This window comes from Esox lucius, chromosome 25 (assembly GCF_011004845.1).
Source record: "Esox lucius isolate fEsoLuc1 chromosome 25, fEsoLuc1.pri, whole genome shotgun sequence".
NCBI lineage: Eukaryota > Metazoa > Chordata > Actinopteri > Esociformes > Esocidae > Esox > Esox lucius.
In genome coordinates this window covers 9,517,581-9,539,075 of record NC_047593.1, presented here as the reverse complement: position 1 = coordinate 9,539,075, position 21,495 = coordinate 9,517,581, and the positions used below count along the sequence as shown (strand labels likewise).

At 43.9% G+C, this 21,495-nt stretch overlaps 3 protein-coding genes and 1 non-coding gene across 5 annotated transcripts in view; 3 read left to right on the top strand and 1 right to left on the bottom strand.

Annotated features, from left to right (window-relative positions):
* LOC105021080 (protein WWC2) overlaps positions 1–9,796 on the top strand; it is a 36,552-nt gene extending 26,756 nt beyond the window's left edge. Inside the window, exons 16-24 of the mRNA XM_013140691.4 lie at positions 2,142–2,340; positions 2,454–2,603; positions 2,733–2,848; positions 3,245–3,455; positions 3,703–3,870; positions 4,459–4,551; positions 4,670–4,921; positions 7,501–7,628; positions 8,226–9,796. Of these exons, the coding sequence (XP_012996145.2) occupies positions 2,142–2,340; positions 2,454–2,603; positions 2,733–2,848; positions 3,245–3,455; positions 3,703–3,870; positions 4,459–4,551; positions 4,670–4,921; positions 7,501–7,628; positions 8,226–8,292 (1,384 nt within the window). The 3' untranslated portion in view covers positions 8,293–9,796. The remainder of the gene's footprint in view (positions 1–2,141; positions 2,341–2,453; positions 2,604–2,732; positions 2,849–3,244; positions 3,456–3,702; positions 3,871–4,458; positions 4,552–4,669; positions 4,922–7,500; positions 7,629–8,225) is intronic.
* A 1,738-nt stretch (positions 9,797–11,534) lies between these two features.
* Positions 11,535–16,260, top strand: saraf (store-operated calcium entry-associated regulatory factor). Its single transcript, XM_010888544.5, has 7 exons — positions 11,535–11,737; positions 12,147–12,325; positions 12,588–12,759; positions 12,893–13,189; positions 13,364–13,565; positions 15,051–15,145; positions 15,368–16,260. The coding sequence occupies exons 1-7, from the start codon at positions 11,671–11,673 to the stop codon at positions 15,391–15,393; spliced, it is 1,038 nt and encodes a 345-aa protein (XP_010886846.1). The 5' UTR covers positions 11,535–11,670; the 3' UTR covers positions 15,394–16,260.
* Positions 16,261–17,973: 1,713 nt separating this feature from the next.
* Positions 17,974–20,589, bottom strand: LOC105021082 (DNA repair protein complementing XP-A cells homolog). Of its 2 annotated transcripts, none has more exons than XM_010888545.5 (5): positions 20,159–20,589; positions 19,592–19,697; positions 19,197–19,362; positions 18,825–18,942; positions 17,974–18,303 (listed from the first exon to the last, which is right to left on the bottom strand). In XM_010888545.5, the coding sequence occupies exons 1-5, from the start codon at positions 20,430–20,432 to the stop codon at positions 18,149–18,151; spliced, it is 819 nt and encodes a 272-aa protein (XP_010886847.1). In that variant the 5' UTR covers positions 20,433–20,589; the 3' UTR covers positions 17,974–18,148. The 2 variants fall into 2 exon arrangements, with proteins under 2 accessions (XP_010886847.1, XP_010886848.1); XM_010888546.4 differs by having other exon boundaries at positions 18,136–18,303; positions 18,862–18,942.
* Positions 20,590–20,669: 80 nt separating this feature from the next.
* trnae-cuc lies at positions 20,670–20,741 on the top strand. The gene has a single exon. It is a non-coding gene; the product is annotated as a tRNA-Glu (tRNA).
* The last annotated feature ends 754 nt before the right edge of the window (positions 20,742–21,495 follow it).

Genomic DNA, 21,495 nt, shown 5'->3' with positions numbered 1-21,495 from the left:
CGTCAGTACCTATCAAAAGTGGTCCAAGCAAGGAAAGGGTGGCCCATGTGGTCCGAGGCTCATTGATGCACATGGGGAGCAAAGGCTGGCCCGTGTGGTCCGATCCAACATACGAGCTAATGTACCTCAAACTGCTGAAAAAGTTAATGCTGTTACTGATAGAAAGGTATCAGAACACACAGTGCATCGCTGGTTGTTGTGTATGGGGCTGCGTAGCCGCAGACCAGTCAGGGTGGCCACGCTGACCCCTTTTACATCACATGGATGGCCCGGTGAGTGTGCGTTGCTTACCTGGAGAACACATGGCACCAGGATGCACTATGGGAAGAAGGCTAGCTGGCGGAGTGTGATGATTTGGGCGGTGTTCTGCCAGATACCACAGCACACCTTCAGAGGTCTAGTGGAGTCCATGCCTTGAAGGGTCAGGGCTGTTTTGGCGGCAAAATGGGGACCTACACAATATTAGGCTGGTGGTCATAATGTTATGGCTGATTACACACACACACACACACACACGTGTGATTTATTTTATTACTTCATTTAGAAATGCCACATCTTCATTAACCACCCCCCCCAGTTTTTTCACTGATTTCCTTTGCCCATCCGATCAATCGTCCTTTCATTCAGTTCCGAGTTCATTTCCCCATTCAATCTGTTGGTCCTGCTGTTTCTTAGTACATTTGTGTGTACTGAATAGTCTGGGGTCAGTGCTGAGGTTACCCAGACAGCATTGCAGTGTGCTGATATGGATGTGATGCCGTGCCCAACCCCGTCACCTGGAGGTGTTAGGAGACCTCTGGGAAGGTCTGTGTTGAATCCAGAGACCTCAACACCGCTGGTGTGATGCCCTCGCTCGCCCCGTCTGTCACGCACTCTCTCTCTCTCTCTCTCCATCTCTCTCTCTCCAGGCGAAGTGATAGACTGGCTCGATGGAGTTTGACCTTGGCCGCACTCATTTCTCTGTGAGAGACAGGCGCTTTTCTCATAACGCAGGCACACACCTGTTCTCCTCCCATCCCACAGGTGTGTGCCGTCAGTAGGGGCGGGTGGGCGGGCTCCGACGTTTTATTATTCATCCAGACCCCCCACAGTAGTCTCCCCCACCAGCAGCCCCTTTTCATGTTACTTTTATGGGCAACAGAAGAAGAAGAAGAAAATCGAGTTAATCCGTCCTCTCATGTCCCCCGCCTTGAAAAGACACGCGTGTCCAATTGAACAGCGGGGAAACGCCTTTGAATCCCTCACACAACATTCAACTGAAATATGTCCTGAAAAATATGATAAAACTTAGCAGGGGGTAGGTTTGCTAGGCGTTTTAAGTTGTTGGCTTTTTTAGTGAGTCCCCCCCCCCCCCCCCCCCCCCCCTTCAACCAGACTTCCCTTTTCTTGTTATCCTTCTTTTACTCATTTGAGTGGAAATTGGGGCAGCTTTGTTGTTTGTGAAATATGCATATGCAGATGAGTGTGCTGTGCGAGGGTTTGTATGCCGGCAAGAGGAGTCTTGTAGAGAGCAGCCCGGGTTCGAGTCAATGTGAACTGGAGGAGACATGAGTTCTCAAAGACTCTTGAAGGCTCTGGCTGGAGGCTACAGAACAGCAGGCGGGTAGCGAGGAGAAAACGCCCCAGAACACATCTGTGTCACATGGCAACAGAGGCTTAGAAGTCTACAGCACACCTCAGTCCTTAATGGAAGGCTCAGGATTCGTGCTAGCTAACATTGGGTCACAAAGCTCTCTAGCTTCTGGTTCAAATACCAACATTTTGTTCCAAAAAGTATTTAGGATTCTCATATTAGACGTAATTATACAGCTCCGTCAAAAATTAAGAGACCACTGCACCTTTTTCCTTCCTTTCCAAAAAAGTCGAAAAGGAAGGTTTTGAGTGAGGAACAGAAGGGTTCAAATTAAGAGACCAAATTTAACGCTTCTGTTCCTCACTCAAAACGTTCCTTTTCAACTTCTTTGGAAAGGAAAGGAAAAGGCAGAGTTGTCTCTTCATTTTTTCTGGGGCTGCATGTCGTAATTCATCGACATCTGCAAGCACGTGGCATTTAGTTCAAGACCTTTTCCCGCTAAAAGCCTGAAGCACCAGTTTTTGTGTGACCCCTCTTTTCTCTCACTCCCCCCACCCCGGCCCAACAGCTACATCCGGGTGGCGCTCCTCCCGTCCTCCAATGACGTCAGCAGCCTTTTCAGGACCCGCGTGGTGCCCATGACGCCGCCCGACAGCGTGACGTTCAACGAGGCGTTCAGGGCCGCCGTGCCTCACAGTGTCCTGCGGCACAAGACGCTCTGCATCGACGCCTGCACCGTGGGGCCCGGGCGCGCCGACGACTGCCTGGTACACAACCGCACCGCACAGACCGGACCGGCCGGGGACCAACCCGGCAACGTGCACCGTTCAGTTTAACCAAAATGATTAACGGTGAATATACACCCTCCCCGCCCCACTAGGCCGGAGCCCACGTCAGTCTGGCGGAGTTGCCGGGGAACGGAGATATGACCAGCGTGTGGTACAACCTACTGACCAGCGACAGGACCAGGGGGACCCAGGAGGGCGGCCAGGAAGGGCCCGGGCAGCACCTGACCGGACAGGTAGACATGGTGAGTCCACCGTCGGTGTCCGCTAGCCAGCCCAAGTCGAAGCATTTCCAGAGGCGTCTCCTTCAAGGGGGCTTAACGGTATGGACGGCTTGACAACGTCAGTCAGCGCCGTGTCGTGTGTGTTTTCAGGACGCTGTGTCGGCCCTGCTCCGGAGGACCTCCAGCGAGCTGAAGGCTGTGCAACAGGAGCTGGCTCTGGAAGAGGAGGAGGGAGGCGGTCGCCTGGACGTGGAGGGACACCAGTGGTACTGTGGACCCTTCATTACAGTATACCTCTGCTGTCAATGTCATTCTAGTGACTGGTTTTAGATTTTCCCATGCTTTGTACGTTCTGAATATGTGTCAATATTCTGAAAGTGTTTGTCCTGTACAATCTCGATCTTTGGGGGGAGGGGGAGGGGCGGTGGCTGAAATTAATTGATCTAATTGAAACCTTACTGGAATACAACCACCAGCTTTTTGCTCAGTAGAATGCCAACTGAATTGCTACGTAAGATGAGTCATTATTGCGTAAAAAGTCTGGTTTTATTTGAGCAAGTATGAATTGGAGAACCCTCCCATTTGAGGGTTTCCCCCCGTGGAAGCATATGGGCTTTGAGCAAACAGACCACATGTGTTTTATAAATGGGCTTTATTGACAGGCTAAGCATGCTGGGAGAGGACAGCGCTCAACTCGTCTTGGGAGGAGAAAATATTTCTCCGGAGGCGGAGGGGAGTGGCGTGGGTGACTATGAAAGAAAGATGAAGGTAGAAGAGAGAGTCGAGGAGTGCGGAGAAGAGGTAGAACGGGAGGAAGAAGAGGAGAGGAGACATGAAGAAGGACTCCCCCTTGCAAATGAAGGACCAACGCTGGTATGATGCTTGTACTCAAACCCACCCGCACACACACAAACGGATATTCCGTTTTCTCAGCTGGGTTTTGTTGTGGAATCAGATGGTGGTGGGGGTCTGACTATGCTTGGCTACAGCAACACCGCACGAGTTCAGGAGATTGGATCACGGCCTGTCCTTCTAAGCCAAACCTGCCCGCCCTTTCCGGAAGTTGGGTAGAGTTTTGTGAATCCTGGGTGACTGTTACCCCACTGTGACCTCCCTGCAGGTGGACGCGGAGACCAACACTGAGACGTCCTGTGTAGCAGTGAGGCCTAAAGACAGGCCCGCTCTGGGACCAGGTCCCCGCAGCGCTCAGAGAGGCTTCGTGCGGAACAGCATGATCATGAGGTCCCAGACCTTCTCTCCCGGGGAGCGCAACCAGTATATCTGCAGGGTGAGATTGTACCACACAGACCGTTCATACAGTTACACACACACACACACACACACACACACACACACACTGTGAACATATGTCCGATGATGTCGCTTGGACTGTATTTACATCTATCGCGGAGCACAAATGGGTCTCGGAACTGTGGTTGTAAGTTCAATTGAGCGCTGGTTGTGGTGACCGGGTCAGTTTGTGAAGTTCAATCTGCTGGAGTGCGCTGTGACCCTTTTTCCAATCTGACACTTTAACGCTACGCTACCTTCTTTCTGTGTCCTGGGTAATACAAAATCAAATCTATTTGCCAGGCGTTAAGATTGCAGCCTGCCCATCTCTCAGCCTAGGTCGCACCTCGGAGAGAGGCGTTGCTTTCCAGGTTTAAAGACACTCACTCGATAGACACACTCAATAATCTGTCACGCGTGCTTTCGCTGTTCACACACACACACACACACACACACACACACACTCTCTCTCTCTATCCTACACCACAAACTGAACTACCACAGAGCTTTCCCAGCCCAAGGCCGGTGAACTGAAGTGTGTCCTTGTTCTCTCCCCTGTCTGTCTCTATGTATGTTTTGTTCCCAGTTGAACAGGAGTGATAGTGACAGCTCTACATTATCCAAAAAGTGCCCGTTTGTCCGAAACGCCTCGGAGAGACGCAGCCTGAGAGTTAAAAGGGCAAGTTCTTTTCCAGCATTCAGATTGACTTAACAGATTTAGACGTTTCCATCCTGATTCCCTCACAGTTCCTGTGTAAATAAGTTGAACAGTGCCAAAAACGGTGAACTCCCCTTAGACCCTATACCAGCCGGGGGCGGTGGCACGGTGCGGCAGAGCCGGAGAGACCAGTGCCCGTACCTCCCTGGACTTGGAGCTGGCCCTCCAGGCGTCGCGGACCCGCCAGAGCCGCTTGAATGACGAGCTGCAGGCCCTGAAGGACCTGAGGGCCCACCTGGAAGCTCTGAAGGCCCGGGGAGAGACGGAGCTGCCCGGGGCCGTGCTACACAACCAGAGGTTTCACCGTCTGCTGGAGCACGCAGAGAGACAGGCAAGTGGCCGGCTAGACGCTGGTGCTGTACCAATACATCGATTTAATGTAATACCGCGATGATTTTTTTCAAAATATTGTATCGATATTCTGATTTCTAGTTTTAATGGTTTTTTTTGTTTTTTTTATGCTGTCGACAGCCATCTTTTAAATTAATGTAGCGGTTGCTGAACTGGTGTGTTTCTTTCACAACATTTACCTGATAAAGGCCTGTTACTGTATTCCCATGGATGTTGTCATTAATAAGAAACCAGAATAGGGTATGCTTTCATTAGACTTAATTTTTTTACAAAAAATGCTAGCGCCAAAGCGGCCGTGACTTTTTACGTTAGAGGAGATATTTTGTGTGTTTTTTTTCAAGGTTAGAAACGTCCTTGAAAGCGATTAATGATGTCGAGGTAAGAAAAACTGTGGCAATACGTTTTGTGTTGTCCATACTTTATGCTGTGAAATGTTGGTAATATCTTTTAGATGACAACAGCAACCCTGTCGTGATAACTTGACAGACAAGCACATCATCTGTGGAGATCAAATGGTTGCTTGCTGAGTCTTTTAACAGAAAGCATTGCAGTAGCTGTAGCCGGTGGACTAGTTGGTTGTTTTCTCGCGTTTCTTACGATTTCTTTCAAATATGGAAAATGCCATTGCTAACTAGACAACTAATTGTCCGGTTTGTTTCGTCTGTCAGACTAAAATAAAGATGTCTGCCCGCAAATGTTTCGCATTTGCAGCAACAAGCTCTTACTTTCTCTAGCTAGCCAAGAAGCAGTAATGAAGTGCTTCGCTGACGACGTTGTGACTTGATCATGATTAATGTGGTGTCAAATTAAAGAGTTTGTGCTCTTTAAAACAAAGTTAACTTGTAATTATAATTTGTTGTTGTTTTTTGTGCTGTGAGTGTTTGAAATGTGTGAGAAAAGGATTTTCAGTAAACCGCAGCATTCTAGAATTCTATTGGGGTCCAAAGGGTTAAGTCAAGGGTTTTAAGTCATTTCAAATTGAGTGGTTCTTTTTTTATTAGGGGTTGCCCGTGGGGATGAGCTAAAGATTTCCCTTTCAAGTATATAGCCTAGTATTATTTGAGGTTTTCTTTAGCACTTCAGTAAGTATCGTGATATCGTGATGCATTGAATCGTAATGTGTGTCGTGATATATATCGTATCGCAAGGTACTTGCCAATACCCACCCCTACTAGGGGCATGATTCACGTATACACGTGGCTAATACACAGCTGGTAGAGGAAGAAGACTTTACACCTGCGTCAGAGACGCTGCTATAGAAAGATTGTTTACCGAGCCGTGAAATACCTGCCGCTGACAGAGGTTTAATGGTCAGCGTTTTTGTACCTTTATTTTAATGAGGTAAGAATGCGAACAGCACATTTATTTACAGGAAACACCTGGGAGCAATTAGGGTTTACTATCTTGCTCAGGGACAGAATGACAGGATTTTTGACCTTGTCGGCTCGGGAATTAGAACATGTGACCTTTCGTTTATTTTCCCAATGTTCTTGCCACTGGGCAACCCTTCTGCGCCAGTATTGACAAATTATTATGTGAAAGGTTATGTTAACTGGAAATGTGGTAAACTACGAATTGCAAGAACAGCAATTCCAAGACCCTTTGTCAGTAAGGTGTCTTTTAATGAACACAACACATCCACGGTTGATACAGAACACCCGTTAAGAAGATCTCCGCTATATAGAGTCACTTGTTTAGGCTTTTCTGTCAAACATGGCCCAGTAACCTCCTAACCAAGTTCAACAAAAGGCTGTAAAGTTGCCAAAGTAGCCAAGACCGGAGATGAGACCGTTGGTGGAATTACGCTTGTGGGTTAGCCCAGGGACATCATTAAATTGGAGGAGGGGAAAAACTGAGTAAAAAATGTATATACAATTAAGTGTAAGGCAGATCTGATACCCGAAAAGGAAAGTATTGCTTACCTCACAGATGTTTTATTCTGTAGTTCCAGTAGTTAACTATATCACTATGTGGCAAAACAGTCATTATCAGCCCAGGATTACATTTTGCATTTCTATTCATTAGAATTCCCATTAACGGCTGCCCAGGCAGAGGTTACTCTTCCAGGGGGTCCAAAGAGGCTTGCCGCCCCTCCAGGCACTCTACCATGCATGCCAGAATGCCATCAGCCACTTACATTAATAGCGGCTAATGGCGGTTAATGCCAGGCTTCTGGCCCCAGGTTTTCTCTCTGGCTTTTTTCCCACTATTCCAGTGAGGCTTGATTAAACACTGAAGAGTCTTAATGGCTGTATAATCTGGTGCCTTTCGTTTTAGCCCGGAGTGACTCTGGGGAAAAAAAGAGGATAAAATATGCCCAGGTCACAATTTGAATCTTAAGATTAGGCACAACGAATTAAACTATTCACGAGGTGGTGCACTTGGATTTGGCCGAATACGCGCCGTCCAGAGTACACTTTAACCTGCTTATCTGAGTAATCGGAAGTAAAACACTTCTCTCGCTCTTATGGAATCCTCTCATTCAAACACCTCTCAAATTCAATGAGCATTGTCTCCCCCCCCCACCTCCTTTCGCTCTCTCTTTCCCCCCTGTCCCAGGCCGAACAGTCTAAAGAGCAGCAGCGCCAGGAGCAGCGGGCGGAGAAACTAATGAGGAAGGCCTCCAGAGACGTGTGTCGACTGCGAGAACAGAGCCAGAAGGTCCCCCTGCAGGTCCAATCCTTCAGGTGAGGTAGACTGCCCCCCCCCCCCCCCCGCGTTGTTATGCAAAACGATCCGAGCACAGGGGACCAGAACCCTTTTGGATCTTGTCTCGCCATTACGGATAATTGAAAGTAGCGGATGCATAGTCGCTGCACTTTCTGTGCCCTGACCTGTCAGAAGAACTGTCAATCTGACAGAAGTATGTAGATGCTGAACTGATGGTTGGGGTACTATAAAGGACATGCCAACGCTGACTGAAGTTGGAGTTTTACTTCCTCAAACATGTCTTGGAGGCAGATCTGCCCTGAAACTATGACCAGTCAACTTAGTGGTGAAGGCAAACTTTATAGTCACTCAATTTCAGTCTTAATTTAAAACGGGTTGGGTTAGGGTTAAAGGTAGGGACTAGCACAAACCCTGGTCAAATTTGCTCTGGGAGAATTCAGCCGTTTGAGGTGCAAGATCTGCCCTCTCCACTGAGTCAACCAATCACATTAGCTTCTGCCTTACAGGGAGATCTGCCTCAAAGACACGTGGGAATATGTGAAACTCCTGCTGATGTGAAAAGGTTTTTATCCATAGATTTATTGATGGAATGATTGATAACCGTGTCTCTGCAGGGAAAAGATGGCCTACTTTACTCAAGCTAAGATCAACATACCATCACTACCGGCGGACGACGTGTGACACCCTCACCCCCAGCGAAACAATGAAGTATTTCTCCCAACTTTTATAGCAGAGTATTTTAATAGTGTAGTTACTTTGAATAAAAAAATAATAATATCAAATAGTTTGTACACTACAGTTTATGCATTTGTATAATAAGTTGTAATTGAATACTTTCTTGTAAAGAAACAAAACAGTGTCTTTCTTCTGTCAGGAGAATGTTTTGGTACTTGTATTCGATGAGCTATATGTCTGTACAGTTTTGTTATGTGTCGGAGAGTGATGCGTGTGTGTATGTGTGAGGGGAGGAGTGTGTTTGTGTGTGAGCGAGGATGGCATGTTTGTCTCCCTCTGGAACTGCACCCGAAGGGGTGCGGTATGATTGAGCGAGTCTCACGCCCAACCCCATATCAACCCCCCGATGCACTTTGGGGGATGGAAGGCTGACAGGTAGCCTAGCGGTTAACGCGTTGGGCCAGTAACCAAACGTTGGCTAGATCAAATCCCTGAGCTGACAAGGTGGAAGGCACTTAACCCAAATCTCTCCAGGGTCACTGGTGACAATGGCAGTCCCTGGCTGTGACCCGGAAAAGCACACGTCCAATTCACACGTTAATGGATTTACATGTGTGAAAAGGAACAGATATAAGCACCGATCAGTTGATAATCTGAGCGCGTCAGGGGAGTGATATGGTGATTAGTCCACTTTGCCTTTTGCTAGTCTAGAATTTGGAATTAGCTAGTCTGGACTTTCCACCATATTTCTTACATGTATTTAATTCCCGTAAATCTCCACAATTGCATAAGTGTTAGTGGCTTGGGGTTGATTTGGGCACAAGGTGTGTGTGTGTGTGTGTGTGTGTGTGTGAGAAGGTGACCTATTACAGTATAGCATGCCTTCTGTCCAAAGCGGCTGCTCCGCGTCTCTCGTTCAGCACAGAACCAACATAAACCTTGTGAATCGAATGTTAATCGCCTTTTCCGCTTCTGTTTCTGAGATACTGCACTGATACTCTTTCGTGTCTTTGTTTTCCACAGTGACCCAACGCTAATTATTATTGCATTCAATGGGTACTGGCCTGGTTCTCAATCAGTTTGTGCTGCCTTGACATCCCCTGTGGTCTTTGTCGTTGACGACAAGGCTGCACAAATCGATCCAGGAGCGGGCTATTATGTAAATCACTCTAACTTCATTTGTACGATCGGTTTTCCTTTCCCACCTTGTTTAACGGTTGAAGTATTTATTCAAGATATGAACAAAGAGACTGTTTTATTGCATTGGTTACAATGCCTGTTGTTACAAATAGGTTTTCTGGACTAGAACAAAGACAGTACAGAAAACATACTGGGCCGCAGTCACGTCCAGCCATCCAGTGTTTTATGGGCAAGAAATGGCACCTTATGATTCTACACAGGCCCGGGTCAAAAGGAGTGGACTGGATAGAAAATAGGAAACTATTTCTGATGTTGAAGCGAGCGTTTTTTTGTGTTCATCATATACATTAAAGCTAAAATATTCAGTATGCTTCTGTATTTTGTTGTTGTGTACTAATGTGTTGTACTCCAGTAATTCATTATATTTATTTTTTTTCCTTCAATGAGTCTCCTGCTTGATTTTTCTAAATAATTAGAGGATAACTGGCGTTTGTGGTTTCTTGTCTTTATATTTGCCTTACACATTTTGTCTTTAGCATAGTGCATATTTTTACAAAGGCAGAAATAAATTGGAGCTGTCAAATCCACAAGCTGTAGGGAAGCACCATTAAGTCCCATGCTTCCTTGTTTTACATGCTTGAACACTGGATTGTCTGCTGTAAACTACACCTCGATTAGGCTGCCAGACATTCAGTTTAATGATTTTCCATTAGGCACATTTCTATATAGAGAAACTTCTTGTTCTTTCCTTACAACAGAGCATGCCACAAACCGACCGCTTAAACACATCTATACAAACTATAAGGTTCTCAGCCATTGGGGGTAGCACTGTGTTAATCTATGCCTAAGAAGGAGGACCTGATTCTAGATCAGTGTTCCTAATCTGAGAGTCATGCATTTGATTAAACTGAGAGCATATACAGTATCTTTGGACCAAATTAAATATTGCGCTAAGACCTCCTGGTCTTGAGCACAATTCAGTTGTGGCCACTGGCTATTTGTACAATTGTGGTCATTGGCTAGGTATTCCTCTAATTTAACTTGATAAATCACATCAGGTCTTTTCACATCAAATTAGTTAGCTTAAAAAATCAGAAGTGGCCTGCCTGTCTTTGTGATCAGATTATAATCAGATGTTCATGACCTCTGGAGTTAGTCAGTCATGCATTGACTGGATATCCATCCATTCTTAACAGATTTGGATTGAAATCAATTAAAATCAGAAATTGTCTTAATATAAGTACATTCATGTTTTGCTATGTATGTCTTTAGAACCATATGAAACAAAATGTAAACAAGTCTTGCAGTATGTTCTTTGGCAGACACCTAAAGCTGGGCTCAAACAATCTGGTATGAATATGTACTGTATGCACCACCTACTGTAGATTTCACTGGGTGTAACTTAACACCATTTAGTTTGACCATATCACTAACCATTCTTACAAGATCCAGTGCTGGCCTCAATTCATTCAATACATATGTGGTAGTTCCAGTCAAATGTGTTTACACTATTGATAGGCAAAGTTGTTAACCATCTTGCATTGTAAGGAATAATTTTTTTACCTGTTTATTAAAATGTTTTTATTTGTTCTTGCTCTAAATAGGCACAAATAAGAAAACATTTATTAATGGATCACATTTCAACCCCACTCCTTTTTTAATGATTAACTAGACACACTCAAGTAAGATTCATAGTTTTACATAAAATATAGGGTCCTAATTTTATACCCTTTAAGGGTACTCAATAGACAGTATTTTCTTGCAGGAATGTGTTGAAATATTGTGACTTCAGATATTAAGCAAAGACGATCCTTTTATCCTTTTTGTTTCACATCATTAACTGCATTTTTCTTTTGTAGAGGAGGATTTGGGGTGTTAAATTACATCCACGTTTAAATAGGCTGTAGAGCTAAGCTAATGGGGGGGGCATATTTAATACTAAAACATTTCTTAATAGAAACATTTACATATAACGTTGCGTCGACTCGTAACATAAATGGTTGTTACTTAAATATTTACGCAAGAGGGCGAAAAGGAGCAATGAAGAAATGGCCATGTCGTGCTTGCTCGTGATTGGGTAATACCTGCTAAAAACAAACATTACATCCGGAAGTTGTTTCATCGTGTTTTCATCAGCTTGGAGAACGTAGCTCATCATCGCACTTATGATATGATTTTAAGTAGCATTTATACCTGACAACAAACACCACGACGTTTGAAAGATCTGTTTGAAGAATTGCCGTAATGAAGGGATTATTTCAAATCATTTTGCTATTTTTCTCTTTTGCTCACATCAACAGTTGGAATGAAGGTCAGTGTTTGTTTCCACGTTAAATTCTGCAGTACTGTAGCTTTAGCAACTTGTTTTGTTGAATCCAAATGACACAGTTAACATTTACAGTTGGTTATTTTTCTTGATAATCGTTTAGGCTATAACATCACTGTGCAGCTAAAATATATCTGGATCTTTTCAGAATTTCGGTGGGGTAGAACGGCCCCGTAGTACTGTATCCCATACCACACACTTTTTGGGCCATAACAGATCAATGTCCATACTTACGTGCAACGGCTCAGGCAACATTAAATTGTAAACTCTCTGTTTTTACATAGTGTACCTAGATTGTTGAAGTGTCCATTTGCTTTCGCTTTCAATCAGTAGCGTATTTGTTCAGTCCTAAGGCCTTGAAAGGAGAATAAATGTTTGCTCTGTACATGTCCAGGAAGTGTTTTGCTCCGGGATGTGCAGGTACTCACCCTGTACAAAGGCAAGTACACCACAGCCAGACGCAGTAGTCCCGTACCTCAGATTCAGTGTGTCGGTGGCACTGCGGGCTGCGGAACCTTCCTTCCTGAAGTGATTCAGTGCCAAAACAAAGGTTGGGACGGAGTCGACGTACAGGTAAAACTGAACACTCGGAGACCGTATTCGATAAGCAACCCATTTGACTCTACCAATAGCAGCAGTTATTCGATTAGCAGCACATTTGGCACAGCTAACAGCAGCAACTAGGCTAGACTACTCTCTTTTAGTTAAGCGCTGTATTTAACTTGCTCCCAGATCTAGCACAGATGTAGTACACATCTGGGAACCAGTCTAGCCACCAGGTCTAACCTAAATGAAATGTTGCACATTTTTGCCAATTCATGATTCAATTTCTCAGTGGGAATGCAAAACCGACATGGACACCTCCTACAGATTTGGACGTATAGAGGTCAGCTGTGAGGGATTCAACCACCCCGATGATCCCTATATACTCAAAGGCTCGTGTGGACTGGAATATTCACTGGAGCTGACTGAGGAAGGCAAGGGGAGGCACAAGGGAGGCTCAACAGGTGGGTTGTAATTATTTGGGCAAACGGCTGAGAAATGTTTTTAAACGTTTTGGACAGAAAACAACATTATTTGGTGGTGTTTCTTCCAGCCTTTCTATTTTGTACGTAATGATCTCCAATTCTGGCTTCACAGGTGGGTTCTCGTCTGGTTTCAGTGACTTCGCTTCCAGTTTCTTCAAAGGTTCCTCAGACAACAAGCAGCACCACCACAGCTACAACCAACAACAGAGTCCTTCCTGGGACGGCGATTCCAGTGGATTGCTGGTAGTCGCTCTGCTCCTGTTTCTGGCCTACGGCGTTTACAAGCTGTTCTTGAGTGGGCCGGGGAATCTACAACAAGATGGACAGTTCCCAAACAGCGGCTTTCCGGACCCCAATTCACACACTCCCAATGGGCCACCACCTCCTGGATTCAAACCGGACTTCACTGGTAGGCTACAGTCCATACCTAATCCCAAGCTGTTTGCTAACACATACACAAACCTTATCTTGAAGGTTCACTTAAGCTCCTGGGCTATGTGGGCTGGTCTCTGATCACTCTGCCCTCTTGTGAGTTGTAATGACCACTTACGGCTATTGTAAAGTGTCTCATTCTCCATCCTAGGTTCCTCGTCAGGATACCCTGGTTCTTCTGGGTTCCCTGGTTCTGCAGGCTACGGTGCCAACCCTGGGTACGGATTCCGCAACGACTACAGCGGACAGCAGCAGAACTTTGCCGGTGCCAGGCAGCGTACCTTTGGGGGAAATGGGTTCTGGACTGGGATGGGGACTGGAGGAGTCCTTGGTTATTTGTTTGGAAGTCAAAGGTCAGTGGTGTAATTTGTCTTATTGTCCTTTAAAGAGCTACCTCACTAACACAGAATTTTTTATCAGCATCTTTAATTTTCCAAGGCTTTCTCAAGGTAGTCGTATGTTGACAACCCGCAGAGGTAAAAAAACCCACATTAGAGCTGTTTTGAAGGCGCTCTTGCAGAGACACTCCCAGCATACCTGCAAATATGTCATACTTTAATGCTGACAAGCCACATATTTGCAAGTCTCAAGTCTTAGCCTTCAAGTCTTGAGTGAAGTCACAAGTAATAATCAACAAGTCTCAAGTAAGTCCACAGCTCTGAAGACACGTCTCAAATTTTTGGTTTAAAGTCTTCAAAGTCAATTGATTAAGAAAAATTGTTAGACGTTGGGAGATTATCAAAAACATTTTTTGTTTAATTCTTGAATTATCATAAAGGAACTTAAGACAACCTACTCAATAATATTATGTATTTCTGTTGTCAACAGTCTTATGTTTTTAGATAGTTTTAAAATGAATGTGAAGCTTATATAAGGCTGTTCAAAACAAAAATGCTGTCCACTTTGAAATAAAATGCTGTCCACTTTGAAATAATGCCTTGCCTTTATATCCGAGAATATTGCCAGAAATACTTAACTAAAGCAATGAGATGCCATGGAAATAACATTGGTATATGAGAATGGAGGAATGTACTGTATTACCCTCCATGAATCCGACTGCTGCAGAACTAATCACCACAAAGTTCTTTGAATGGAATCTTCCCAACACCCAGCCAATGTTTTTATAAACAGTATTTAATTCTGACCTTAACTCACGCTAGCTAGGCACAGCACAGCTGTAGTTTTATTCTTACCGGTGTTCGTTGGATTTCGTGTGTCTCAAAGTAAGATGTTGTGGCAATTGCGTCAATTTAAGTTTTTCTGTCATTTTCCTCCCCACCACGACATGGCCATTGAATCCGAACATAACAATTTAAAGAACTGATCCAGATTCCATGATTGCTAGTTCTCAATCGTGTCCGTATTGACGACACACGCACGCACGCGTTGACAGCTGAATGTATAGGCTTAGTTTGAGTGACATCCCAATGCGTGTGTGTTGAGAACATGGGACACTAGGTCTGTGAGGCTGTGTCAGTGAGCAGAATGAGGTGAGAGAGGATGGGGCTGGAAAAGTCCCAGTTAAGTCATAGGAATGAAGTCGAGTTGCTAGTGTTTACTGTTTTTTTTTTTTTTTTTTTACCTAGTCCGTTTCAAAATATGTGACATGAGTCGTACTCGAGTCCAAAAATGAGTCGTACTTGAATCCAAGTAATCTAACTCGAAACAAACCCACTACCCTGGTGTTGCCACCATCATCCTCTGAAAAATGTAGCTACACAGACATGTATAGGGTATTATCAATTGTAGAGGGTCGGCACATCATAGAACGAAACTCTGTTTTTTGTTAAATTTACTGCTTAATTTTGTCCGCCCCCCCATGTCCATGTTTATGATAGACGCCAGACGCCGTACACAAACACCTACTCGAACTCCTCAGCCTTCAGGAGCCCGGCGACCCCAGCCCCCAGCACCGGCACACGCACAGCTTCAGGTACCACTACCGTATTTGGTTTATTCCTTTTGTCAAATGACATTTATTCTGGTTAATCAATGTTGTGATTAGGTCTGATCATCTTGACAAATTGTGTATTGCGGTAAAGTAATATTAATCTTAATTTAAGTTGCTGACCCCATGCCGCTCTAACGGATGCAGTAACTGGATCTTCTCTGTACGGAGTGTTTCTCAGGATGTCTTTCTGCTTCTTTTCTACAGGCTTTGGAGGGACCAAGAGAAGATAGATGTTGAAGATTGGGCCCAAGGCCCATCTTCCATGACATCAGGAGAAGGACAAGATGATGTCATATGGGGCTTGCAACATGCGTAGACTGAGGTCTGTTGCTAATTGGTGTAGTCGACCTGGGATTTTTCTATAGAAAATGTGATGACCCAATAACTCTTAAACAGTTATTGGGTCATCAGAGTATGTAGGATGGGAATGTGTAATTGTGTTTAAAAAAAAAACAATTTATGCATTTCACCTGTATGGTCACCTGTGTTGTTAAACACTTGGGTACATTTGCAGTGTGGCTTGTTTTGACTTATGCTATCATTGATTATTTTCTTTTTTTTAATAGTAAACTTGTGAAATTCCATTCAAAGGAATGTTGTTTATGCACTTTATAGTCTGGTTTGTTTGCTTTTGCAGTGTAGTAATTTTAGTCACCTGTTCCTGTATTTCTCAGCTGGTCGTATATCTGGGTTTTCGAGGTTGTACAGATTTAGTCATGTTTTACCATCTTTAATAAAATGTTGCTGAATGCAAATGACATTGGCCTTGTACACCAAAATGCTTTCCCCTTTGTCTCCCTTCTGCATCAAAAGACCAACAGCCTGTTACCTGTTATAAAATTCAGGACCTATTCAACCAAGTTAGTATTTTTTGTAGTTGCCTTTGCTAACTGAAACAAACAAAAAACTGCAACTAGTTCGCTTGAACTGGACATATGGTTTTACCAAAATGTGCCTGAAACACTTGTGATTTTTGTGTTCATAAGGTTGATTACTTTTTAACCATTTGACAAAGGTTTTAAGTACCAATGCAAGAAAGGTATTACATGTTCTGTAAATGCACAGAGTTAAAGTACATGGCTATGTTCCAAAATCGTTCCATTTGTGTGTGGGTTTTCATTGATCAGTTAAGATCACTTGTTAGTCCCTTTACCTGGTCATTTTGGTCTGCACAAGGCTGGGATGGCCTACAGGACAATAAGCAAGCAGCTTGGTGAGAAGGCAACAACTGTTGGCGCAATTGTTAGAAAATGGAAGAAGTTCAAGATGACGGTCAATTTCCCTCGGTCTGGGGCTCCATGCAAGATCTCACCTCGTGGGGCATCAATGATCATGAGGAAGGTGAGGGATCAGCCCAGAACTACACTGCAGGACCTGGTCAATGACCTGAAGAGAGCTGGGACCACAGCCTCAAAGAAAACCATTAGTAACACACTACGCCGTCATGGATTAAAATCCTGCAGCGCACGCAAGGTCCTCCTGCTCAAGCCAGCGCATGTCCAGGCCAATCTGAAGTTTGCCAATGACCATCTGGATGATCCAGAGGAGGAATGGGAGAACGTCATGTGGTCTGATGAGACACAAATAGAGCTTTTTGGTCTAAACTCTACTCACCGTGTTTGGAGGAAGAAGGATGAGTACAACCCCAAGAACACCATCCCAGCCATGAAGTATGGAGGTGGAAACATTGTTCTTTGGGGATGCACTGTATTAAGGGGAGGAGAGATGGGGCCATGTATCGCAAGATCTTGGCCAACAACCTCCTTCCCTCAATAAGAGCATTGAAGATGGGTTGTGGCTGGGTCTTCCAGCATGACAACGACCTGAAACACATAGCCAGGGCAACTAAGGAGTGGATCCGTAAGAAGCATCTCAAGGTCCTGGAGTGGCCTAGGCAGTCTCCAGACCTGAACCCAATAGAAAATCTTTGGAGGGAGCTGAAAGTCCATATTGCCCAGCGACAGCCCCGAAACCTGAAGGATCTGGAGAAGGTCTGCATGGAGGAGTGGGCCAAAATCCCTGCTGCAGTGTGCGCAAACCTGGTCAAGAACTACAGGAAACGTATGATCTCTGTAATTGCAAACAAAGGTTTCTGTACCAAATATTAAGTTCTGCTTTTCTGATCAAATACTTATCAAATACTTAAGTCATGCAATAAAATGCTAATTAATTACTTAAAAATCATACAATGTGATTTTCTGTACTTTTGTTTTAGATTCCATCACACACAGTTGAAGAGTACCTATGGAAAAAAAATTAGACTTCTACATCCTTTGTAAGTGGGAAAACCTGCAAAATCGGCAGTATATCAAATACTTGTTGTAAATAGCGATCTGATCATTGTTACTCTGCTGTAGATAATTGTTGACCTTTTTTTAAAATTATCATATGAATTTTGTGCACAATGTATGAAAAGGGATTATATTAGGGAAAGACTGTTTTATTGCAATTTAAAAAGTGTAGATATGCATATTATATTTCATATAACATGATCTCAAATTTTAAATAAAAAAAAGGTAAGTAAAAGACATTAAATGTCACCCTTATTTCATCAGTGAAGTTGCCTGAGAAAACATTCTTATTTACAGCATCTTTACAGGATCTGGGAGCAATAACCTGCTTTTCTCATGTCAGCTCTGGGATTTGAACTAGCAATGGTTCTGTGACTAGTCAGTTGCTCTATCTCAGAGGTGTCAAACCGGTTCCATGGAGGGCCGAGTGTCTGCAGGTTTTCACTCTCACCTTGTACTTGATTAATTTGGTCACTAATTGGTTAGTTTCTACCCTCACCTGGTTGTTTAGGTCTGAACTGGGAACCAGTGTGAAGGAAAAAACAAAAACCTGCAGACACTCGGCCCCCCGTGGAATCGGTTCGACACCTCTGCTTTAGCTGCTAGAATCTTTAAACAGTTTAAACATCTAGTGTCTATCAGTGGTCTACAACCAATCAGCCTTTGGCCCCTGGGAGGATTTGAAGACACTAAGCTACATCTTCTCGTAGGTCAGTTGGTGTCCGCAGGTGTTGCAGACCTTCCTGTAAAGGTCCTCCTCTTCGTCCACTAGTTCCTCGGGGCCGTACTCGTGTCGGTGAGCGCTGGTGTCCTTGGTCCACACGCTGCTCCTGACTGCACGACGCAGCTCTGGACACAACAATGAAAAGAACTATAGAATAAATTATCAACAGAGACAAGAAATAGACTGGCGCGTTTGAGGAAACTCGTTGCACCGGAGTGGGAATGATTTGGTTGACATTTATTTGTGATTTGGTTTCTTTATTATTGACCTAAAACATGTAACCTGAATTAAAAACAGGTGATACTGGCAGGCTTAGAATGCTGGTTTTAATGCTGGGGGGGGTACTGCAGGTGCAAGCCTTGCCGATTCCAGTATCTTAGAGAAATGGCCCCAATCCTAGGTTTTCATGCAGTTTCCAAGGTTTCATGACAATGGTTGTCACAGATGTATTATCGCTGCAAACCACCTCAGTTTATTTTCCTATTATCAAAAAACAAGTGATTATAGTGGTCGGTCAATCACCAACACGAGCCAGTTGAGGAGTGGGGGGGGGGACACTTGTCCAACAACCCTGGTACAGTTTACTTCAGTGACCTGCACAGTCCCCAAACCTAAACCCAAAAGAGCGTCTTGGGATGTGACAGACCTTTGACCTTTTTGTTGAAGCGCTTTAGTTTCTGCACCTCTTTGTTCTCCTCTCTGGACTCCCTGGCCTCCTGAAGGGCCTCCTTGGAGCCCCATACATCTAAGGAACGTTTCTCCATCTGGAAACATGTAGTACAACATTGTTTTCACTTAGATTTAGCCTTTATTCAATTGTACCATTATCTACTTACTACATTCAGTGGCCATTTTAAAACATGTTACAAACAAATGAGATAGATTAGGTTGATTGCTCAGGGACAGAACAGATGTTTAAAACTTTGGGTTTTGTTCTATCAACCTTTCAAGTCGGATGCTCCTTCCGCCTGTCCCCCTCTGTTTATGTGGCTAAGGTAAAGCAGTCAGCGCCTCCTACCTGTAGCTTGAGGTAGAGTTTCATGTCTCCCCAGTGAGGGTTGTGTGGGTTCTTCCTCAGGACAAACCTGAGCACTGGCTCCCTCTTGTCGAGGTCACAATCCTTCAGCAGGTAAAGCTGCTTAGCCTCGGTACGGGATATCAGCTTGTGTTTCACCTCGTTGTCTCTGAGGCGAGTGGGGGTGGTGGGGAGAAAGAATATTAACTTTTTTGCAGAGTCTTCTAAGATGTTGGTCTCAGACGCATGTGTGCTGACTTTCCACCTCAGTTACCGTGCCAATTAACAGTTTGCAAGACCGCACGAAGGAATGTGGTCCAGGTTATTATTTAAATACGCGTAAAGCATAAATGTATGGTTTGTATATGCATAACAATACAATGTCTGCATAGTAGCACCTGCAGTTGTCGCAGACTGCCAGATCGAAGCTGTGGCTGAGGTAGGAATCCATAAACGGCTTGTCACAGTCATCACATAGCAGATAGTCTGTCTGTATCACCGGGGCTGGATGGAGGAAAGTCCGACCAGTCAAATACAATGTAGTAATGGTAGACTAATGTATGTTTTCAGGACATTGGTACTTGCAGTACTTCACCATTACATACATTTCAACGCAATACTTCAAGGTTTGATAGCCTAAATTCACTATAATTAAAGTTGTAAAAGTGTTTTGTCCCTGCTAATGCCAAACTGTAGAAATTAAATTACATTTTGCTGTAAAGCTGAAATGTTTTCGGTCAAAAGGGTGAAAAAAATCTACACCTTTACTTATCCATCAAAAGTTCATAAATATTTTCTCAAAGGATGGCTTGGGGATTCGAACTACTTGCCAAATACACTCTATAACCGCTCATTTTGTTACTTCTAAATAGAATTTGTCATACTGCTCAGTAGACATGATATGGGCCTAGATATACATTGATGCCCCCATCATGTTTAATGTGTTAAAATATACATCCACATACCAGGTTGGTGCACCACTTTCTTTGTCCTTTGCTGCGCCTCTCCGTTAAAGAACCCTCCACCAGAGTCTACTATCTTTGGGACTTGAGCCGAAGTTCTATCCAGCTTTCCAGCCGATGGTTTGCTGGCCAGCCTGGCTCGCCTCAACATCAGCGCTCGCTGTCTGTTTTGTTCGATCTTCTCTTTCATAGCCGGAGACATATCGTCTTTGGCTTTGCAATTCGAAGGAGATGCAGCATGATCTTTGACTGGCGTGGAGGTAACCAACAGGTCCATCCTAAGCAGCTAGCTTTTTGAAAATGACGATACATTGAAGTTGTTTACCAGAAACACAGCTGGCAGCGTTAAAAAGGAGGACAGAGATGTTTGTTGCTGTTTTTAGCTCGTGCTCATGTGGTGATCCACCTGTGATGTAGCAGTCAGTTACACCAAAAACAAGTCTGCATGAGTTTCTTGGTTTCCTGTTTGTTTTTTCTTGAATGAATAGAAAAACCATCTGCTTCTTAGTGTCCTTCCCTGGTGGTCTAGTGGTTAGGATTCGGCGCTCTCACCGCCGCGGCCCGGGTTCGATTCCCGGTCAGGGAATTACTGTTTTGTGTTATTTTTGTGAAATAATATTTTAATCAGGTACATAGTATATATTATGTGCACGTGTGTTTGGACGGTACAACAATTTTTACTGTAGTGCTTATATTTGAAATGGTAAACCACGTTTTGAAAGGGAAGAATAGAATGTACAAGACCAGTAAGGAGAAACACTAATTTCGATCGTATTTATAGTTATGAATTGATATTTACTAATGAGAAATAAAGGACATCTTGTAATAAAACGTGTACAACAACAAAACTAAATTACAATGTTTATGAAACGCATGAAATCACATGTAAATTCCTTTAAAAGGAGAAACAGTCACCCACCTCGGCGAAGAGCAGAGTGGCGCAGCGGAAGCGTGCTGGGCCCATAACCCAGAGGTCGATGGATCGAAACCATCCTCTGCTAATCTTTTTTTTTTTTTTTCATCATGCACTCTTTAAAGCTCATAACGTTACTTTACGTAGTCCCACTATGAAAATACCTTCATTTTGATGACGCTGCCTGTGGCCACACAACAGAGACAATTATTTTGCACGTCATAACTTAGAAATTATGTCTCCTAATAATAATATAAACTCTGACAAAGGAAAATCTCTCAACGAGGACTCATGGGAGATCAGAAACAAAATTAAGACAAAAATGTTTCCCCTCAAACATTTGTTATTCATTGAAATTTCCGTAAAAAAAGAGAATATCTAATAATCATAATAATCGTCTCACAAACTACTGGACTATAGTAACATA

Coding starts and splice junctions, on each gene's coding strand:
- saraf (XM_010888544.5), top strand. CDS start 11,671: ATGAAGGGATTATTTCAAATCATTTTGCTATTTTTCTCTTTTGCTCAC. Junction 11,738..12,146: donor CATCAACAGTTGGAATGAAG/GTCAGTGTTTGT, acceptor GTACATGTCCAG/GAAGTGTTTTGCTCCGGGAT. Junction 12,760..12,892: donor GCACAAGGGAGGCTCAACAG/GTGGGTTGTAAT, acceptor CTGGCTTCACAG/GTGGGTTCTCGTCTGGTTTC.
- LOC105021082 (XM_010888545.5), bottom strand. CDS start 20,432: ATGGACCTGTTGGTTACCTCCACGCCAGTCAAAGATCATGCTGCATCT. Junction 19,698..20,158: donor GAAAGTGGTGCACCAACCTG/GTATGTGGATGT, acceptor TCCTCCATCCAG/CCCCGGTGATACAGACAGAC. Junction 19,363..19,591: donor GCAGTCTGCGACAACTGCAG/GTGCTACTATGC, acceptor CACTCGCCTCAG/AGACAACGAGGTGAAACACA.